Here is a 20,387-nt window from a genome sequence, read left to right as displayed (position 1 = left end):
ATTAAGATAAGACAAAGTTAATAAAATCAACATAATAATAGGCTATTCTAGTGTATGGCTTGTTGCAATATTTCAGACTTCTGTGTAAAAAGGGAGAAATATTACCGCTAATATTGTTTTGAGGTGAACACACCCAACTGATTTTTTAATTATTCTCCACATTCCTGTGATTCGAGCTATCACTGAGCCCATGCTTCTAATGACTTCACATTCAGTTTACAGACAGCTGAATATTGGAGGATTAAAAACCCAGCAGAATGAAAAAATGCATTGGAATTTCATGGGACCCAGCAGTGATGCATTTATAGCAATGATTTGCCAGAATAGGGAAAAAAAGACAAATACTGCTAAAATAGTTTGACACATCAAGTTTGCTGACAGAAAACAATAATCAGAATTAAAACACAGTAAATGCATAATTACCTTTAAGCATACATCTATCAGGCTCTTCATATAGCTTATGGTTTTGGTAATGGTTTAAATTACAGGGCACAAGAATCGGCAGTATACATGTATCCAATGGACTAGGCACAGAGGTGTGTTAATGGACACCATATATGACACAGACACACATTTCACCACCAATTTGAGGGCAAGTCTTCGTTTGAAATCAGTGAGGAGCTTTGCCTAAGCCCTGATGGTATTTTAAGAGCCATAATTAGGTTTCCCAAAATTCCTTTGTTATTAAAAGAAGCTCCCAGGGTAATTACCATATGCCTGTATACAATGGGCCCCTCTTTTCAACACAGAGGAGAAGGAATAAGGCAAGTAATGTATTTACCCATCTTTCTTGTCAATTTTAGTACCTCGCAACTTTAAAACATTTTTTCTCCTTCCCAAGAAGTACTACATGACAGGGATACTGTATTTTCTAATAAGACAGAAAAAACCAATAATCCTAAGTGGTCATCCCTACCTTTGCTTTTGTGAAGCCTCACAATCTGAGGAAGGATCAAATAGGCTAAAGCAACATGTGGTCAGGAAGCATCACGTGCTATTTTCCACATTTTGCATCGCTAGCAGAAACATTATAGGCAGCAAAAATGCCATTCAGTATGGCACAGAGTGCCATGGGCCTACACCTGCAGGTCATCTGTAGCTCTACTTCTATTCTTTAGTCTGAGAGTGAAACGCAGGATACCAGCTATGGCATTTGCGTGCACCACTGCAACAGAGGGAAACTGCAATTAGGAGGACACACAATATAAGACTCAGATCTTTTCCCCCAAGGGTGAAGATTTCTGGATCCTGTTTCTCACTCAGGTCTGAAATCTCTGCCGTACACCATGGGATGAAACTGGAGGTACTACATGCAAAGAAAGACTTTGCGTAATATCAGAGCTCACTGGAAGGAAAGAACTCTGATGTCATGGACTGAGGCAATGAATTCATTATTTTGGTGTGCTTTGCCAGCCTTGTATTTTTCCAGCAGCAAAAATTAAAAGAACAGTTGGACACAGTTCCCTAAAACACAGTTATTCCAATTATTCTGATAAACACAGTATATACACACTCTGGAATATGAGCTTGCTATTACTAACAGCTTCACAAAAAGATGTCCCATTTTGGCCCCAGCTGTAAATTCACAGTAATCAAGTTACCATCCATAATAATGCTGCTTTTATCTTCCATTTTCAGTCCAATTTTTTTAGATTGTTTAAACAATTCTCTGATCTACTTGCAACCTATATAGTAAATGACTGTTAAAAAGTGAAACCAACTGAAACAAAACTGGAACACGTGTTTCAGCTCTGCTTTGAATTATTAAAGGAATTAAGTTCACAACTGCACAGAGGATCTGAGCAAAGATTACATTTAGCTTAACTCCCACGTTGTTTGATTGGTGATCAGTTCCCCTACAAGTCCGCTGTCCAAGGGACAATTACTTGCAATAAGTAAATCTTAATTATGACACCTGATTTTAGATATTAGTAATCTAATTTAATTAGATACATATTAATAACCATTTCTGGATTAATTCTTAAGGGTTTTCTAGAAGGTTTAAGTCTAATCGAAGACCAGACTTAAGCCACATACTCTGAACATCCACCTCAGCTGTCACAGCTGTCTGGCTTTGGCAAAGCGATTAAGATTTCTTATATTAGGGAGGTGGGCTCTCCTCTATGGTGGAGAAAGATAGGATCTGTGAGGAGCTTTTTAATAAGCCTAAGTGAGGAATGTCTTTTCCCACTAACCACAGAACTTTTACAAAGATTTGGACAATGCATTTTTCATGGTGATTCACTACTCCTGCTTTTTGACACCTCCACTTGCCTCTTACTTTTATTTCTTTAATGAAAGTGCTGTACTCTAAAGTAAGATGACCAGATGAAACCATAGCAGTAACAGGTGCCTACCTGTTCTCACTCAGCTTCCAGAAAATCTAATTTTAAGTCACTGTGACACCTTTAAGGCCCCAAACGAAGTAGCTGTAGGGTTGGGTGGGGCTACCGAATAAGTAGTCTGAATAATTCTTATGTTTAAGGTGTCCAAGGTGTCCAGACTCCAATTGCATTTATAAGCATTTAGGCTTGTCTTCTACATGCAGCTGGTCCAGTCTGACTCTACTACCTAACTGGAGTTCAAACAAAAGTTAATTCTATACTACAGTTTTCAACACAATCCTGTGTAGAAGACAAAACCTTAACTCTCACCTATTATTTTTTTCCTTATCTTAAAAAAATATACATATATATACGCGCACTCTTGGTATTAAACTGAAGCCTTTAAAAATAAAAATGAATTTGCTACTCCTACAGCTGAACTTCAAAATGAAAAATGTAGGAAGTTTTACTTCACTGTATTATTTTTCAAATCTTTCTGGTTTAGACATAAAATTCCTCCCACTGAAATGCATGGGAGGAATTAAGTGCCAAAACCCTCAAGCTGATAACTTACACACATCATCTTCAAACAAACACAAAACTGCATAAACTGTAGTTCTGTGATTGGAACTGCAGGAGTTCAAAATGAAGTGCGCTACATGATGCAGTTGTGTATCAAACACTGGCCTGTTCATTCTACTGCAATTACAGAAATTTTCCATAAACTTTAACGGGAGCAGGTGTCTGTTAAACACAGATGTTCTTACATGTTACTACAGATTAAGTAAAACTTACTGCTGCTGTAGATAACCTAAAATACTAATGTTTGTCTATCCTTAAAGGTCTTCCTGGACAGCAGTTCTATGACTTTCTAGTTTCTTTCTCCATATCTCTCATATCTCTACCCAGAATTAAATAGCAAAAGTTTCCAGGGAAACACCTGAGCTTTTGCAGTTCCTGTCTAATTTTAAAGGAGATTCTTCTTTGATGCTGAGGATGTCTATTTTTACACTGGTAGATGGGGGCTGGGTCTTATTTCTAGAAGGAATCCATGTGATTTTCTTCATCCCGAGACCCACGCTGTTAAGTGTCATGACTAGGACTTTAAATTTGACAGATTTCATGCAGCATTTTTGTTTAGATTTCAACTACCAAACACAGAAAGTGCTACCTTGCTTTCTAACTCTCTGATGTAGAAACTATATGTCCTCATAACAACAAACAAGTAATTAAAATATATTTTATGTATTCATCGGCCATAACATCTTAAAAAAGCTTCATAAAGACTCCACTAGTTGGGAGCACCAAATGAAGTTATTCACAGTGTTTTAGTAACAACATCCATGGAGACACATTGAAGAAAATTACAGCACCATGTTCCATAGCTCACCTCTCTTTATTCATTCATAATCTAACAGTTGACTCCAATAACAAATACGAGCTACACTTCATTTTTCCTTATCCTAAACAAAGTCAACACAACTGAAGGCAATCTGGAGCCTATTCCTTCCTGCAAAAGCGTTCAGATTTGTTCTAACTACACAAACCCACCAAAAGCAATAGGAAAACTGTCAGCAAGTGAGTGCATCGACTGGCGTGCTCAATTTCTCTTCCTGCAGATGATGTAGAGGAGGAAGAGAATCCAGCTCGATTCTAAGATTCCAGATGTACTGCGAGAAAGAAATTTTGACTTGCAGATCAAACATATTTCATAAAAAATTACTGGCACACGATATGAATGAAGCTCTCAGAAGCCATTTTAACAGTCCTTTTGCAGAACAGAGCCACGTTCTAAGGCAATGGGTCTCATTCTCATTTAGACCAGTCATTTGGTACTATAAAAAGGAACTTTAAGATATGCATAAAATATTAACATCCCTTTACATCGCCACAGAAATATAAAGATATATAGAGCCTTTACACTGCCACAGATATCTAAATGAACTTCACTGACATTGCTCAGCACTGCCCGAAAGTTTTATTGACAAAACCAGTTTCTAGTCTGAAAACACATCAGTTTATTTGGTTCCTGATGATTTTAGAGAGGAGTGAGGAATCCAGATTTGGCTCTTAGCAGACATTTCTGCCAAGATGATGAGAGAAACATGAAAAATAAAGCACTTGAGCCCATGATTTTATGCAGCTTCATATAGGGTGGTAGAATACCGTAAGAGACAAGACACTAGATCAGAAAATCCTGTTATGAACAAAAAAGATCAACTTCTATCAGAGAACAAACTGAATTAGTATGTTGACATACAACTGAAAAGGTCTTATAAACAAGCCTGGGCAATACTAGAGACAAAGTTTTCCTTCTACACCATCCTTCCATGAATAAGATCTCAGCTATGCAAAGTAATTACACAGAAACAAACATTTAACTATTGTACACAGTATGCAATTGATCCTCATTTGAGGCAAATAGATTATCACTGCAAAATAAATATTTACCTTTGTTTCATATATCAGCTATAAAAGGCAACTAGGAAGTTTATCAGGAAACACTGACTGAAGATGCTCACAAAAATGATGCTAGGTTCTAGTCAGCAGGATGTTCCCCAGGTATCCATTCCACAAACCACAGCAATGGTTACAATCTGTGGTTACTGTAGCTTGGTGCTAAATGTTTGAGCAAACTTTTTAAATAGCAGTTTTAAAAGACTATTTTTAAATGTTACTTAGCTATTTTAAAACTGCTAAAAAATATTACTGGATGAATTGTGTTATGCAGTTATCACAATCTTAAAACGTACTCCACTATGCTAAAATTACTAATACAAAAAAGCTATAGCTTGCATATGAACTATGAGTGTTTGGGGGACTATTATTTTATAGTTTATATAATTAGAATCATAAAGCAAAACAGTGAACATATAATCTTTTGACATTTTTTTTTTTGAACGCCAGTATTTCAGGATATCTAAAAGTTAATTTTTATAGCCAAGCATGTGTTTAAGCTGCCTCATGCATAGGACAAGGAAAAAGGCTTTTAAACACAGCTCAGTGCACTGCATCATGCATCACTGCAACAAATGCTAACTGCTTTCATTAACTGCATCTAGATTCAATATACTAGAAACACATGAATGATTAACAAAAAATGTAACTGCAAATCAAGACAGCGGCAAAGAAAAGGTTAAGAAAGTTCATCTGTGCTGCACAGAGCGCATCCGAGTGAATATCGCTGGGATTTGAAAACGGATGATGCTGTCTGGCCGGAGCGGGGCTGGGCCACGCTTCCTGCCCAGGGATTACCCAGCAAACAGCATCTCCACGTCACGTGGCCTAACGTAGTAGTAAATTACAGTTGCTGAGCAACAGCAATACTGGCGCAGATGGCTCACTGCAGTTGACATCTGTAGCTACGCAGATTAATTTATTATTTACTTGTGCTATAAACCGGACAGGACAGTTTTCTGGGCTAACGAGAAAACGCTCCAACATACTGTAAGATATTGCCCCATTAAAATATTGAGAAACTATTTGCCATGCATAGGTGTTTGCTTCTATGTTCTGCCCCTTCCTTAAAAGAAAAAAAAAGAAAAAAAAGAAAAATCCACAGTGCATCAAGACTATTAATACATCTAATCCTAAATGTAAAGCAGAAATATAAGAAATACAGGCTCATAGTCTTCCTCAGAGAGAGAAAGGGCGTGAGAGTGCGTTTAAGAATATTCCACAGAGAGAAACAGTATTCTGTACTTCCATAACCCTTCTATTTGAGGATCTTTACAATTTTCCCAAATGCCTATGTGGCAGTTCTAGCTAGGGGCAGAACTAAAAGAACTATACTAACTTCATTTCATCACAAAAATTGGGAATAATCTCCATTTCCATATAGACTGCAGTGTTAGTAACACTGGAACACCCCAAGTACTCTCTGGACCAAAACAAATATTTCACACAGAAATATTTCAAACTTTGTTCAATTTTAAAAGACAACTAAACAAGGCTTGTTTGAATCTGCTGTCTGATCAGCTTGAAGCCAGACTAAACACCATCCTCTTTTACAGAACACCTCTATCTAGCTTTACTTCAGCACAGTTAAGAGTTGATATCTAAACTAATACTTTAAGAAAGTTAAAAAATCTTTGGATTCACCAAAAGAATTATAGTCATCTTCCTTATATGAATAGTATTTTAAAATATTATTTATTCCTTTCCCTGTACAAGCTAATAATAATGAAAATAACTGAAGAAAATTAATGCATTTCTGACTGCTTAAATTCCCTTTAGTTACTGAAAATACTTCATGCCCAAGTATTTGCTACTGTTTGGGATACTCAAAGATGCAGGACATTAATAAAAACAAATACCAAAAATTATTATGAAGATTTGAACCAAATCATGATACTCTTAAATCACCAAAGGTAGTGATATGATTGTACGTAAAAATGGAAGCAGAAAGAAAGAGCAAAAAACCAAGGCTATAGTATCTAGAGCAACTGATACGAAAATTCCTAGCTCTACCTAGGGGGGGGGGGGAGAGCCAAAATAGACATCCCCCAAAAAAAATTCCAACAATAACAAAAAAAAACCCCAAGAAAATATTTTCAGATTGGGTTAAAAAAATTATTTTTCCTGTTGAATTGAAAAATAAAGGTGTAAATCCAGTCAAATGTCCTACTTGATCAGAAATCATACATTCTACTTTGGGAGGCTTGACCTTTTTTTTTTTCCCCTCCTCTTTTTCCTATTAGAATTAAGTCAACTTTGAAACAGACATGTTGTTTCAAAAACAGTCAGAACCAATAATATATGTTTTAGAACTCACTCTGCCTCCATCCAGAAGAGCTTTTGGCAAGTAAACAAATCCTACATCAATATACACAGCTTCACATTATCTGAATGTGCAATTTTCAGCAAGTATCTAAGTAAAAAATTGTATCTGGCTCCAAGACTAATTTTAAATGGTCTCTCAAAAGCATACTGAAACAGTGGATGAAATACAGACTAACGTAGATAAAATGCATGAAAAAGAATCCCTCCTAAAAACTACCTAGAAGACAGGCATTCATATATGCACACATACTCACCAAGGGTAGGCTCATGGAGCAGAGCTCACATACAACCAAGTTTCCAATAGTAACAGCTTTAACACGCCACTTGATCATCAACTTTACAAATGTCCATCATAAAGAATGTAATGATATATTATTACACTTTGAATTCTTGCTGAGTCCGTGTTGTATGTGTCTTCCAATAACTAGTTCACAGGGATGAAAATTTACTCCAGCTATTGAGCATATGCACTGGTCATTTAGATTTAACTATAATAGTTCATGCTTTTTGCCTAGCTTTATCAAAAACTATACATGTGTTGAACAAAATGGATAGTCCCCCAGATGTCTTTGCTCATTTTCAGAAAGCCTACTCCTATTCAAACGTTCTAAAGGGCTGAATCTTTTTTGGGAAGTGCTGGTTTCTGTTGCTAATGGCTCATGGGAGTGGTTTTGGCAAAACAAAATTTAAAAAAAATAAATCACCATGTAATAGAATAAATACACACCTGCTACAAGGTTCTGATGTGTGTGAAAGGAAAATGGAATAGAGTACCAGTCATCAAACCTGTTTATATAATTTTTTTCCATTACTTCATGCAACTGTTGCTAGGCAGTCATGTGCCATGGTGATGAGTGGAGTGTGAATACCTAGACAGATTAGAGAGACATATGTTACCGAACACATTATGTATGGTGTGTTTTCTCTCTAGATTGCTGTACAAAACGAAGATACCAACTATCCCTTTTCCCCAAGGGGAACGCAATGTCAGATGGTTCAGAGAAATAGTTCAAGGGGTCTGACCTTGTGGCAATACAGGTATCACTTTCGGCTCTTAGTTACACAGTTCTCTCTAGTGAGTTAAAACAGACAGAGTGCATGTACTACTGCATATTAATAGAGGTTTAAATTAAAAGAATGAATAAAAATTTTAAAAAAAAATTTATTACTTTTTATAATAGTTTTACAAGGCATGCAATCTACTTCCTGAGCCAGTTTGTAAAGCCTGCTATATTCTTCCCAGAATCAGCTAGAAATATAGAATATAGAAATTTAGACAGCTCTGTATTGGAAAAGTAATTCACTCAGTTATGAACACTGGACTATCCTGTAAAAAACTTGTAAGAAGACTATCTTAAGAAGGTAGTTCAAGCAGCTGTACAGGGGAAAATGTTAGAGAACAAAAGTAATATAAATTGTTTTCTAAATAAATGCCTTTCACTCTCCCCACATCCAATTTGAAATTATTGCCTTCTGATCGGTAACGTGTTTTAACATAACTAAAAACAGCGGCTCTAAAGGGCATGGTAAAGGCACAACACAGGATTACAGAATCATGAAACTTGGCAAAAAGAACAGCAGGAAGAGTCAAAGTATAACAATAAGAGGTGAAAATATAGTCAGTGCATGGGTGTGTATATATATATATACTTATATATAAAATATATAAGTGCATGGGTAAGAGACAAAGACTTTTGGTCAATAACACTCTACAAGAACTTAAAATAAGAGAAGCCAAAAGAAAAAACTTGCACCGTAATCAAGAAAACTGACAGCGAAGACGCAAACCATGGTTTTCATGCTAGACAGGAAGAAATGTGTAAACTATTGTAAAGGAGGAATCAGAAACTTTTGTCAATAATCTAAATATTGAAAGGAAAGGGAAACTAGAAGGAAAGTTTGAGAATAACTCAAATGGGAACCTTTGCAGCTGAAGTAAGTCAGATTTTTGTATGTGCCAGAGCATGTTCTATTACTTTGCTCCAACTGTTCAGTAATAAAGTCAGATGTGATTTTCATTGCACTTCACTGCAGATTGGAGCAGGACACCCACAATGAAGTTTCAGCAAGACAGCTGGTGGTGCAAAGCTGAGCAAATGAGAAAAGTCTGAGTGGGAGTCAGGAGATTGGAACTAATAGCTGAATAAATTAGACGTCCAATACCTTCATTTACTGAAATGATTTCATCATGAAATAAATGCATATCCTGTGTTTATATCAATGTGTAATATGAAATTCAAATCTGCTTTTACATATGTATGCAATCAGTTAGTCTTAAATACAGCTGTATTTATTGTCTTAAAGTCCTGAATTTCACACTTGTAGAGTACCCACTTCAAAAACTAGTAGTTATTGATGGAATTTCCAAATACTTTGAGATCTTCTTACATAAACTCTCTCTCTCTCAAAATCCATTTCATTTGAACATACCAAAGCTGTTGACCATTTCCATGGGAAATCTGAAGTTTATAAAGGAAGACAAACTTGGAGCTCCAACAGACTCCAGGAGCACACTACGGAAATAAACAACTCAGCACCCACAAATAAATGTCAGAAATTTTTGTCTAAAATCATTCTGTCAGAACCTGAAGGTAAAGTTTTCTTACAAAAGTTCCTCTCTGACTTTAACATCAATGCATCACATTTCTTGTCCGTTATACATAAATATGTCTTTTTTTACCCCAAACTGTCCAGAATGACATGCTTTATGACCTTTCCTCATATAAGCCCTGATAATATAATCTTTGAGCACCTGGTTAGTTGCAGATGCTATGAAATTTCTGCACACAGTTGTTCAAGTCACTCCTTTTCCAGTCCAAGCATTAATGCCAACCATCTCAATCCTCAATTTCCTTAAATTCAGACAAGAGTACACTCCTAAACAACGCAATGTGCTACCAATGGTTACTGCGATTAGTCTTTCAGGTTTAAATTTGCAATTTTAACAACAAATCAATAAATAATATTCTTGCTGAATGCAAAAAGCCTGTTACCAGGTACCCACCTAAAAGGATACTTTTTTTTTTTTTTTTTTTTTACTTATAAACATGCGCACCGAAAAGAAATCTAACTGCTAGCAATGTTTTTAAATCATTGTGGTACTGAGCAAACAGGTTGCCCAGAGAGGCTGTGAAGTCTCCACCCTTGGAGATATTCAAAACTGGCTATGAGCAACCTGCTTTAGGTGACCCTGCTTGGAGCAGAGGGCTAGACTACATGATCTCCAGAGGATCCTTCCAGCCTCAGAAATTCTTTGATTCAATTTTAAACCTAGGGATATTATTTGTCAGATTCAAAATATAGTAGTAGTCTGTACTTCTTCCTGTCAGTATCTCTGATCAGCTAAACTAATACCAAAACAAGGCAAAAAATAAGCTTCCTAAATACCCCTTCCGGCTATTTATCACTAGTTAGTCTTCAGTGCCAGGTCTGCTGTGCTTGACTTTCTATAAATTGATAAAAGTGTTGGTACTGAAAACAAACCCAAACTACATGGCAAATTTAAAATTAGTATATCAGGATGTATGAGAAGTTGTTCAAGCAATAAGAAAAGATCAGACATTCATATGAAGTCTTATTCCCATGCAGAGCAAGTAAAGGATATGTATAAGCACATAAATCAAGTTACTGCAAACATCAGGTTAAAATAAGTTCATTTGAAGTCCTAATATTACTTTCTATGCCATTTCTATGTTATATAATTACAGCAAGAATGGTGATCGAGGTTACAAATAGTCCACAGAGATCTCTTTCTTAACGTCCCACAAGAATGAAATAACCGGAGTATCACCAAGTCAAAACTCATGACTCAGGCTTTCAGCTAATGAACACTCACACAGTTACAAAGCAAATCCACCCCACGTCCTTTTCTAAAACACACACTAGGGCTATGAAGAGTCATTTTCATATTTTTTTGCTTAGTTAGTTCTTATAGCAGCAAATTTTACTTATTTATAAACATATTAGCACGGCTGTTGTAGTCAGATTATAAATGTAGACAGTGAGTGCTTAAACTCAAGGAAAATGGCAAGAGCGCCACATTGGGTTTTCTCCTCTTTTTATATGAGGAAATGAGAACACACTTCTAAACGCTGTACAAACAGAGAACCATTACCTTCTTTTTTCCCCCAATTTCACCCCCTTTTACTCATAAGCAGTTTTCCCAAATAGCATGATTTTTTTTCACGGAACTTGTTAAGGCCTTAAGTGATCATGATGATACACTGTAACACATCTGATGTTTCAGCATAACGAAGGTAAACTTAATTTTGTGCTCTGGTAGCAAACATCAGTTTAGAAACTACTCACCTCTGTTATATGAGGATTAGGATTAAATCCACACAGGCTGCAGACTACGGTATGACACTGTGTGCACGTGTTGTAATTGGCCTTTTCTGGAGCATGCAGCAGCAGTTCAGTGGTTGTGCAAAGAGGACAGAAGGTTTTCTTTGGGGCGGACTCGGTGGGTTGGGTTGCACCAGCTTGCTTTTGCTGCGAGGGTTTTTCAGGCCCTGGGTGCTGGCCTGGTGGTTTTGTAAGTCCTGGCTGTTGAGCTGGGGGCTTTGTGGCCCCTGCAGTCTGAGAAGATGGTTTTGTAGGCCCTGCCTGTGGTGGCACTTGTTTTACAAGCGCTGTTTGCTGCGGAGGTGGTTTCCCAGGTCCAGGCTGCGATGGTTGTTTTGCAGGTCCTGTTTGCTGAGCAGATGGCTTTTCAGGTCCAGGTTGCTGAGAAGGCTGTTTTGGAGGCCCTGCTTGCTGGGAAGATGGCTTTACAGGACCTCCTTGCCGTGCCGGCTGTTGAGATGGTTGTTTTACAGGCCCTGGCTGCTGTGATGACGGTTTCGTGGGAGGTGGTGCTTGGGATGACGTTCTAGCATTGTCTGGTTGCTGTGGTGATGGTTTTGTTGGGCCTGATGAAGGTTTTGCAGAAGTTTGTTGTTGAACAGGCTTTGTTGGTTCTGACTGTTGGGGCTGAGATTTTTGTGGTCCTCGCAGCTGGGGTGGTTGTTTCGCTTGTTCTAGCTTAGAGTCTGCTGGGTGACCAGGGCCTGGTTTCTGAACTTGTTTTGGTTCCCCAGGCTGCTGCTGCTGAGGCACTGGTTTGGAAGACTCAGTTTGCTGGGGGGTAGGTCTGACAGGTCCTTGTTGTTGAACAGCTGGCTTTGGAGACTGTTGTTGAGCTGGATGTTTTGCAAGACCCCTCTGCTCCTCAGGTTTCCTTTGCTCTTTCTGGGTAATTTTTTGTTTCCTACCGGCTTCTTCATGGGTTGCATCTGAATCCGATATCAAATCAAAAGGATTTAATTTGTTCACAACTGAAGTGACTGCACTCAATGGATTGGCTTCTGAGAGAAAACTGGGCATCATACTTGGCTTCTGATCTTCTTTAAAGTCAGTCCTGGATTTTGATTCCCTTAGACTAATAGAAGAAGGGCTCCGTCCAGGCGCCCGTTGTTCTGTCTTCAGCACATCTACTGTTCTGCTTTTACTTAAACTTGGTGGTCCCGGATCTGGAGGCTTACCTGGTTGCCTGGGATGGTGGCTTGTGTCGAGCTCAGGATGTCTGCAGACAGAAAATGTAGTAAAATTAAAATAATGCAGAGTACTAGAAAAATGAGAAAATCAGATGTATCTGACCCTGGAAGTGCTCTGGTAACACTATGAAGTTTCTCAGGTGCTTAAGTGTTTGCAAGACCAAGGCTTATAACATAAGGTGCATGTAAAAAGTATTTAAATAAAAATTATTATTCTATAAAGGCTTATACAAGTATTCAGTCATAGACTGTTGTCGTATTAGATTATTTTCTAAATAATAAAACAATGTTTAACCAGATAATTTTCTCTTCAGAAACCTGAAGAACTCAAAGCTACAACTTCCTATTTTACCTAAATCCAAATGACTAACTCTCCACTCTATCCTTTGGGATACAAACATGGGGAGACAGAGAAGACTAAAAGAAACAGAGGTATCAGAAAATTAGCAGATCAAAGCACAGCCGCCCAAGAAAAATACTGCACAATACAAAATGTTTATGTACTTGTGTTTTGGCTACTTGTACAAAATTTGGATGTATTTACAATTCAATATGCAGCAGGGACTTAAACTGCTAAAAGCCAGGTATGTTAAGAAGTATATGCTTCTCTTTGAAGTATTTACTTTTCCACCCGTCCACTCACAAATCAGAAGAATTTTCAATCAGATAAAACAGATGCCCGTTCACAGAGTTAGTCCTGAAGCTTTTTTTTTTTCTTTTTATATAGAACTACTATAGAGCTTCCTCCCAGCACCATCTCAACAATTCACACTGCCCAGCAGTAAAAAGAAAATCTCTCATTACGTAGGGATTTTTCCCAGTTCTCTAACAATAACATTTTGCTGTGTTTTCATATAGGAGAAAATAAAACTAAGAATGTAGGAACCAAAATCAAGATCATGTCTTCATATGTGGCATAGTATTCTACTTGTTGCTATACTCAGCTGCAGCTGGAGGAAATAATACTGTATTCAATGCTATTGCTAAAGGATGTAGTAAAATATTCTATTCAGTGCTATCACGGTGCTTTTGCTGGAAGATGTGGTGTTCTCTTCAGTGCCACAACAGTGTTGCAAATATAAAATTTTCAGTTTTCACTCTGAGAAATCCAGTTAACTGTGATTTCGTTTTTCCAGATGTGACATTTCGTCATGGGCATTCATGAGCAAAATAAATAATCAGTCATTACATTTAACTGTATTCCTTAACTAAAAAAAAAAAAAAAAAAGGCACAATTCTGTTTAAGAGTTTTATCAGAAGTCTGCAGAATCAGATATAGTAGACATATTGAAAAATATATTCTACACTGTTAATGTTACCATGGGTTTAGTATTATTTCTGATTCATATTTAGAGTTTTCATTACATACCTAGCAATGCCAATATGAAAGGACAAAGCTAAGTGGCAGCCATTTCTGTGCTTGTAATTCTCGCAACATGTGATTTGCTCACAATCTTGTATCTGATGTTTTTGTAAATTAAAAATTTACACATGAAATGCTTGTTAAGGACAAACTATTTCCAGCCTTCCATAATTCCATTTACCCTTCCCCATTCTCATAAAATTATTGGCCGTAATACCTGGAAGCTTACAACCTTAATGCGGAACCCACTGAAGTGAGTAGGTGTGTTTCCACTGGCATCAGTGAACATTGATTAACTCATTATTCGTAACAAGGATAATTCAGAAAAGCCCAATGATAATCTAATTCCTTCAAATATTTGGCATTACTGCTTGTTAAGAGAACAATTTTATACTCTATTTAGCAATGAGGTAGGTCTACCTGCAGTTCTGTTTCTTGCTATTTAGATAAGCAGTTTAGGTTTGTCTGAAGAGGTACTGCTTACTAAGTGAAATCATTTCACCTAGTCTATTAGTGGCAGTCTGGTCCACTTCCAGCATTCATGATTGCAAGTGTTCAAAAGTTGGAAGGCTTCATTCAACAATGCTAAGAGTGACAAGGGAAAGAAAGAAAAGAATCAATGGCACTATTAAAACTCAAGTCAGAAAACAGGGTACCATGCCGAAACCTTACTGTGTGAAGGTGGAAGAAAAAAAAAAAACAAAAAACAAAAAACCTAAAACTGTTTTTAGAAATTGAACTTGGACATTAACAAGAAGTAACTGTGGATCCCTATTGGAAGAGAGTTCTCCTCCAGCTTTCATTTTTATCAAAATAATGTGCTCCATAAATTTCCACTTGATCAGATGTCAGGACTTGAAATGAGATTAAAACCCCATGAATCTAGGAAATAAAAAATCCAGGTGATTCTGCAAGGCTGCTGGTGTATTCTGAAGACCAAACTTGTCTTGCCTTTATACATAACAATATTTCTAAGCAATGGAAACAGAGCATGGTTAACTAATGGAAGAAAAAGACAAGATTCTTGAGAAATATTACCTCTGTCAAAAGCCAGGACTTGCTCCATTTAGTTTTAGGTAGCTGGAAGTTGAAGTCTTCTTTTCTAGAACTATTTTACAACCAGCTACAGACTGACATTGAACAATTTTAATTAATCTGGAGAATCAGAAATCCTCAAAAAAAAAAAAAAATCTTAAAGTCTTCAATCCAGACTCAACAAGCAAAACCACGTATCCTCCCTCACCTAATTCTTTTCTTTCTGCTGCTATGTTTCTCCTCACTTTGGCCTTGATTCACAGAGCTCATCATTATTCATTTACGTGAATATTGCAGCCAATTCAAAGCTTACTTTGAAGTCAAGAGGAGATTTAACAAAAAGACTATTGGTCTAGTTCTTGAATGCCATAACTATAAAAACCTATTTAAAAAGGTATGTCTTTTTCCCATCCATCACTATAAATAGTTTGAGAGAGAAGCACAATAACTACACAACTCCAAGATAGTTAGATCTTTCCATATCTACAGATGAGATATGTATAAACTTATGCATACCCCTGGTGGCTAACTTTTTTTTTTTTTTAAAGTCAATAGAGTGATGGCATTAACAAAAATACCTGTTTCTTCTGGAAAATACACCATAAACATGCTTTAGAAGTGTGACACTCAGCAAGACTTCTTAGCATTTCCTCTCAAAATGCAGCAATTTTTTTTTTCTGTTAATGTCTATTGTGAACAACTTAATGAACTGGGGAAAAAAAAAAAAAACAACAAAACCAAAAAACCAGCTGCATTAGATGGTTCATATATTCAGTTTGGTCATCTGATGCTTTCCGATGATGTGGAAAAATTCCTCAGCAAGTGGACACTGACACAGTTACAGAGCAATTCAATGAAGCTAGAACAACTGGAACTTGCTTACAAATTGACTGTGTATGTTTCAGCTAAACTTCCTAACCATGAGTTTTCTAAAGACAGGCAATTCGAATAGGATAGAATGATTCCCATAGGTGCTAAGCATCCCAAACTCTGACTGGAACCTAGAGAATAAAACATTCAAAGAAAAAAAAAAATTTAAAATGTACATTTGATTTAGGCAGTTCACTTTAGGTGCTCTAGATCTAAATGCTTATATTAAAATGCACAGTAAATATTAATCGCGTTTATTTAGCTATCGCATTTTTGAAGACTTAAGAGCTCAAAGCCTACAGAAGTCCTAGAAGCTACAGCATGTATTTTACGGAGGTGAAGGTGCAACTATGTGTCCTGGTACATACATCACTTACTATTAAAAAGTCTGTAGTTGCAAAAATTGTTACTTCAGGATATCATCAATCATGAAGAATTTGTACACTTCAAGACTTGGGTTACTTTGGAAGGGGAATGAAAGCATTCAGAATAGGAAATAATTATTAGTCTCTCAGGTAAGACTAGAGAACAGCTAATGTTATAACGGAAATCACAGATGAAAAATCCAGTTAACAACATGAAAAAAACCTAACAGACAATGCAATAGGGACACTGTCATAGTGCAAGGCTATATACACTGGAAGCCAGAATTCCTCTTTTGATCACTATTTCAGTTACTTAACATTTGGACTGGCACAACCACACCAGAAAAAAAAGCTGTTGGGAACAACAGTTGTAGAGCATCCAGTTAAGAGGTATTTTCCACATCTGGTTTCTTTTGGCCACACAGACTAAAAAAAAGCTTGAAGCTAAGGAATCTGAGTCTCAGCAGGCTAGTTCTTTACTTAAGTTGAAGTCTGGAAGAGGCTGATCCTTAGTCCTTAGGAGAGTCTTGCTCCAAGGGTTTGGATCAGGTTCTTAATAATTATTCCCATCATTCTTCGTAGCAATAGCATTCTCAATAGCAAAAAAAGGTGTGCAAGAGGAGCAAGTAAAGCCACAAAACAAGAGCAGAGACAAGTAGTAACCTCATTACAGTGTGACAGGCACAAAGATGCTATGATGGGAACTGCTACAACCCCACAAGGGAAGCTAGTTGATAGGTTATTGCACTGAATGTTAAAATGTCAGCTTTGACTAAAAGTTAAAAGGCTGTAATTCACAAATAGTGTGCCTTTACTTTAAATGGAGAGTGAAAGTATGGTACACTAACAAGATCAAAGTAGTTTCTGATATCATAAATACGTTTGTAGGAAAGCAGCCATTTATAAGTGCAGAAATATTCACATTGCAATGAGTTTAGCCTATTCTAAAAATCTTCCAAGGACGTTTATCTTACTTTTTACTGGAACATCAGCATGAAACAATAAACTTCTAAAGTCTTTGTGTCTTTGCTCATAGACTGTTATACAAAAGGGAATGCTGAGCTTAGTTTCACAGAACTAACCAATAGGGGGGTTTTTTTAGATTTTTTTTTTTCCCATTAACATCTATAGAAGTCGGGTAGAGCCCTGAACTGAATGGAAAATTGTATTTTACATACAGTGTTAATACCTTTTTAATAATTATGCAAGACATAAACCAGGAAGATTTGATTTCCAGTTTTAAAAAAATGGAGACCATCATCTCAGGTATAATCCCAATGACTTCAGTAGTTTGCCCAAGGATGAATTTGGTCCCACCCTCCTTGCTTCTCTTCTTCTGGAATTCACTTATATAAACCTGATATTATATAAAATCAATATGCTTTTATCTAGGGTGAGGTCAATACACATGAACCGTGTTGAACAGTCAGTCGAGGAGGCTCCTTTCAGCACCCTCCTTCAAGACAAACAACACACCCAGCCCCGGAGACGGAGAGCAAGAGACGCCGGCCCTGGATGACGGGCGGGGGACGCCGGCGAGTTCAGGACCGCGGACAGGGGCACGGGCGGCGGCGGGCGGGCGGCGGGCGGGGAAGGCCGGCGCCGGCGCCGCGGAGAGAACCGGCCCCGGGCCGGGGCGGGGGAACGGGCTTGTTGCACGTCGGGCAGTGAATTCACGAAGGGGCAGGGAAAGAAAGGGGAAGGAAATTACCCTGGCCTTCGCAGATGCACAGCGAGGTAAAGCCATCACCGTCCAGAATAGTGAATCCCGCGGCAATCAATCTAATCTATTATTTCGCCGCTTTCCCCTTTCAACAAAAAAGGAAAGGAAAAAAAAAAAGAGAAGAAAAATAAGGGGGAAAAAATAGACTGAAACAAACCTCCTCGATCCATGACTATTTAATGAAACTAAATGATAGTTGTCGAGATTAAGAACTGGCAGAGTAATAGCTAGCAAATGCATTATGCCCAAAAGCTTTGAAAGATTGAACAAGAATCTCTTTCTCCAGAAAGAGAAGCTTACAGAGCCCATCAGCCCTAGGGAGAGCTCCCCAGGCTACTGTCTGAGCTGTGGGGCACTCCAGCCCCGTAAAGCGCGCACACACACACACAGAGAAAACCGAAACGTTGTCTGCAGCTCTCTCCCTTCCCTAGACCCTGAAACTACCCGTGCTCCGGATCGGTGCGAAGGGAGGGAAGGGGAGAGGCCACAGCCCACTGGAACCGAGGACCGTCGTTATTATCAGAAGCCACCGGAGCGGGGAAAGCTGGAGAGTGCAGGCTCCATCCTAGCGTCCGCACTCGTGCAGCCGCCCCCTTCCCTCCCTCAGCCAGCAAAATGCATCGCCTGCTCGCGATGCAGCGGGCCCGGACCGTATTGCGACTCGCCCCCCGCCCCACCGCGAGGAGACGGAGAAGGGGGAAGGGAGGAGCGGGAGAAGGGAGATTTTTCCGTGCGTGCCTTTGCATGGGAGGCGGCTCCGCGCCGGCGAGGTTCCCTCTGGGCAGCCCCTGCGCCCTTGACATGACAGCGGCGATCTGCCTCCTCTCCTCCTCGCTCAGCTGGCTCAGGTCCGCCTCCACCCCGGCCGGGACCAGGCGCTGCAAGGGAGCCGCGGGGCCGCCGCCATCCCCGGCTGCCGCCGCCCCTTCGGGGAAGGCGCCCAGCCCTTCGCCTCCTTCCAGGCTCGCCTCGTTGCCCATGGCCGCCGCCGCGGCTCCCCGCTCGCCTCCTCTGCCCTCGGACGCAGACCGGGCGGGGGGGGCGGCTCGCCGGCGCGCAGCCCCGCTCCCCAGCGGGCGGAGCGGCGGGCGCTCAGGGCTCCGCGGCCGCCACCACGGCCCCGCGCGGCGGCAGCGCCGGGGCCGGGCTCGCTGGCTGCCGCCGCGGCTGCCGGGGAAGTGCGGCGCCGCCAACCGCCCACCGCGCCGCGCCCCGCCGCCCCGCGCAGCGCATGCTCCGGGCGGGCGGGCGGCTCCCCCCGCGCACACCACCGCCCCGCGCCCCGCCCCACCCTGCCCCGCGCCCCGGCCTTTAAAGGCACCGCGCACACCCCCAGCCCCCCGCCGCCTCGGTCGGCTGCCGCGAGCACCGTACCGCGCCCCGCTGCCGGCGCATCTTAAGAGAGCGGGCGGGTCGCGGCCGCGGCGGGCTCTCGGCCAGCCCTCCTGGCGGGCGGCGGGGATCGGCGCCCACCCCCGGGGGTGCTGCCTCCCGTTCTCCTTCCCTCTGCAAATAAGGATGTGCTCGCAAGGAGCCAAAGCTTGACGGAGCCTAGCTCGCCCGAAGCACGAAGTAAGGGAGGCTGGAAGGCACATCTGGGGGACGTCCATCCAAGCAACCCCCTCAGAGCAGAGCCAACGAGGTCGGGTTGCTCAGGGCCGTGTGCAGCTGAGTTCTGAACGTCTCTAGGACGGAGATTTCACAGCCTCTCTGGGCCCCTACCAAATATTTGACCACCCTCGTGATGACTGGCTCCAGTATGTCAATGTCGTTCCAGGATTGGTGAGCCCCAAACTGGGCACAGTACTACTAATGCAGTCTCACAGCTGCTGCATATACTGAGAAGAATCACCTTCTTTAACCTGCCGGCCGCACTTGAGGCAGCACAGCCCAGTCTGCCGTCGGCATTCTTCATCACAACAGCATACTGCTGAAACATGTTCACCTTCTCACCCACCAGGACTTTTTCTGCAAAGCTGCTGTTGGGCCAGCCTGTCCTGGTGCATGGAGTTATTCCCTCCCAGATACAGGACTCTGCACTTGCCTTTGTTCGACTTCATGAGGTTCCTGCCAGCCCACCCTCCTGCCCGTCAGGGGCCCCGCAAGCAGCAGCCCTGTCTTTCAGTGTATCTACCGTTCTCCGAGCTGAGAACTGGTTGAGGGTGTATTCCATGCCTTTGCCCACATCATTAACAGAGACATTAAATATTATTAGTCAGAAAGGTACAACAAGTAACATGCCACCAGTTGGACTTGAAACAACTAGCCACAGCCCATTTGAGCCTGACAGTTCAGTCTGTTTTTCACCCACTGTACAGGTCTCACTAATTTGGCTATAAGGATATTATAGTCGATCGTGCTGAAAGCCTGATGGAGTGGGATTTGCCTGGG

General features: G+C 40.2%; 1 protein-coding gene across 7 annotated transcripts in view; it reads right to left on the bottom strand.

Annotated features, from left to right (window-relative positions):
- PCLO (piccolo presynaptic cytomatrix protein) overlaps positions 1-18,976 on the bottom strand; it is a 392,730-nt gene extending 373,754 nt beyond the window's left edge. For all 7 annotated transcript variants that reach the window (XM_076359439.1, XM_076359532.1, XM_076359771.1 and 4 more), the window contains exons 1-2: positions 18,735-18,976; positions 11,415-12,669 (exon numbers count right to left, since the gene is read on the bottom strand). In XM_076359439.1, the coding sequence (XP_076215554.1) occupies positions 11,415-12,669; positions 18,735-18,976 (1,497 nt within the window). The remainder of the gene's footprint in view (positions 1-11,414; positions 12,670-18,734) is intronic.
- Positions 18,977-20,387: the final 1,411 nt, after the last annotated feature.

Source organism: Aptenodytes patagonicus, chromosome 1, assembly GCF_965638725.1.
Source record: "Aptenodytes patagonicus chromosome 1, bAptPat1.pri.cur, whole genome shotgun sequence".
NCBI lineage: Eukaryota > Metazoa > Chordata > Aves > Sphenisciformes > Spheniscidae > Aptenodytes > Aptenodytes patagonicus.
Note: the sequence above shows the minus strand (reverse complement) of the source record. Positions and strands in the feature narration are given on the sequence as shown.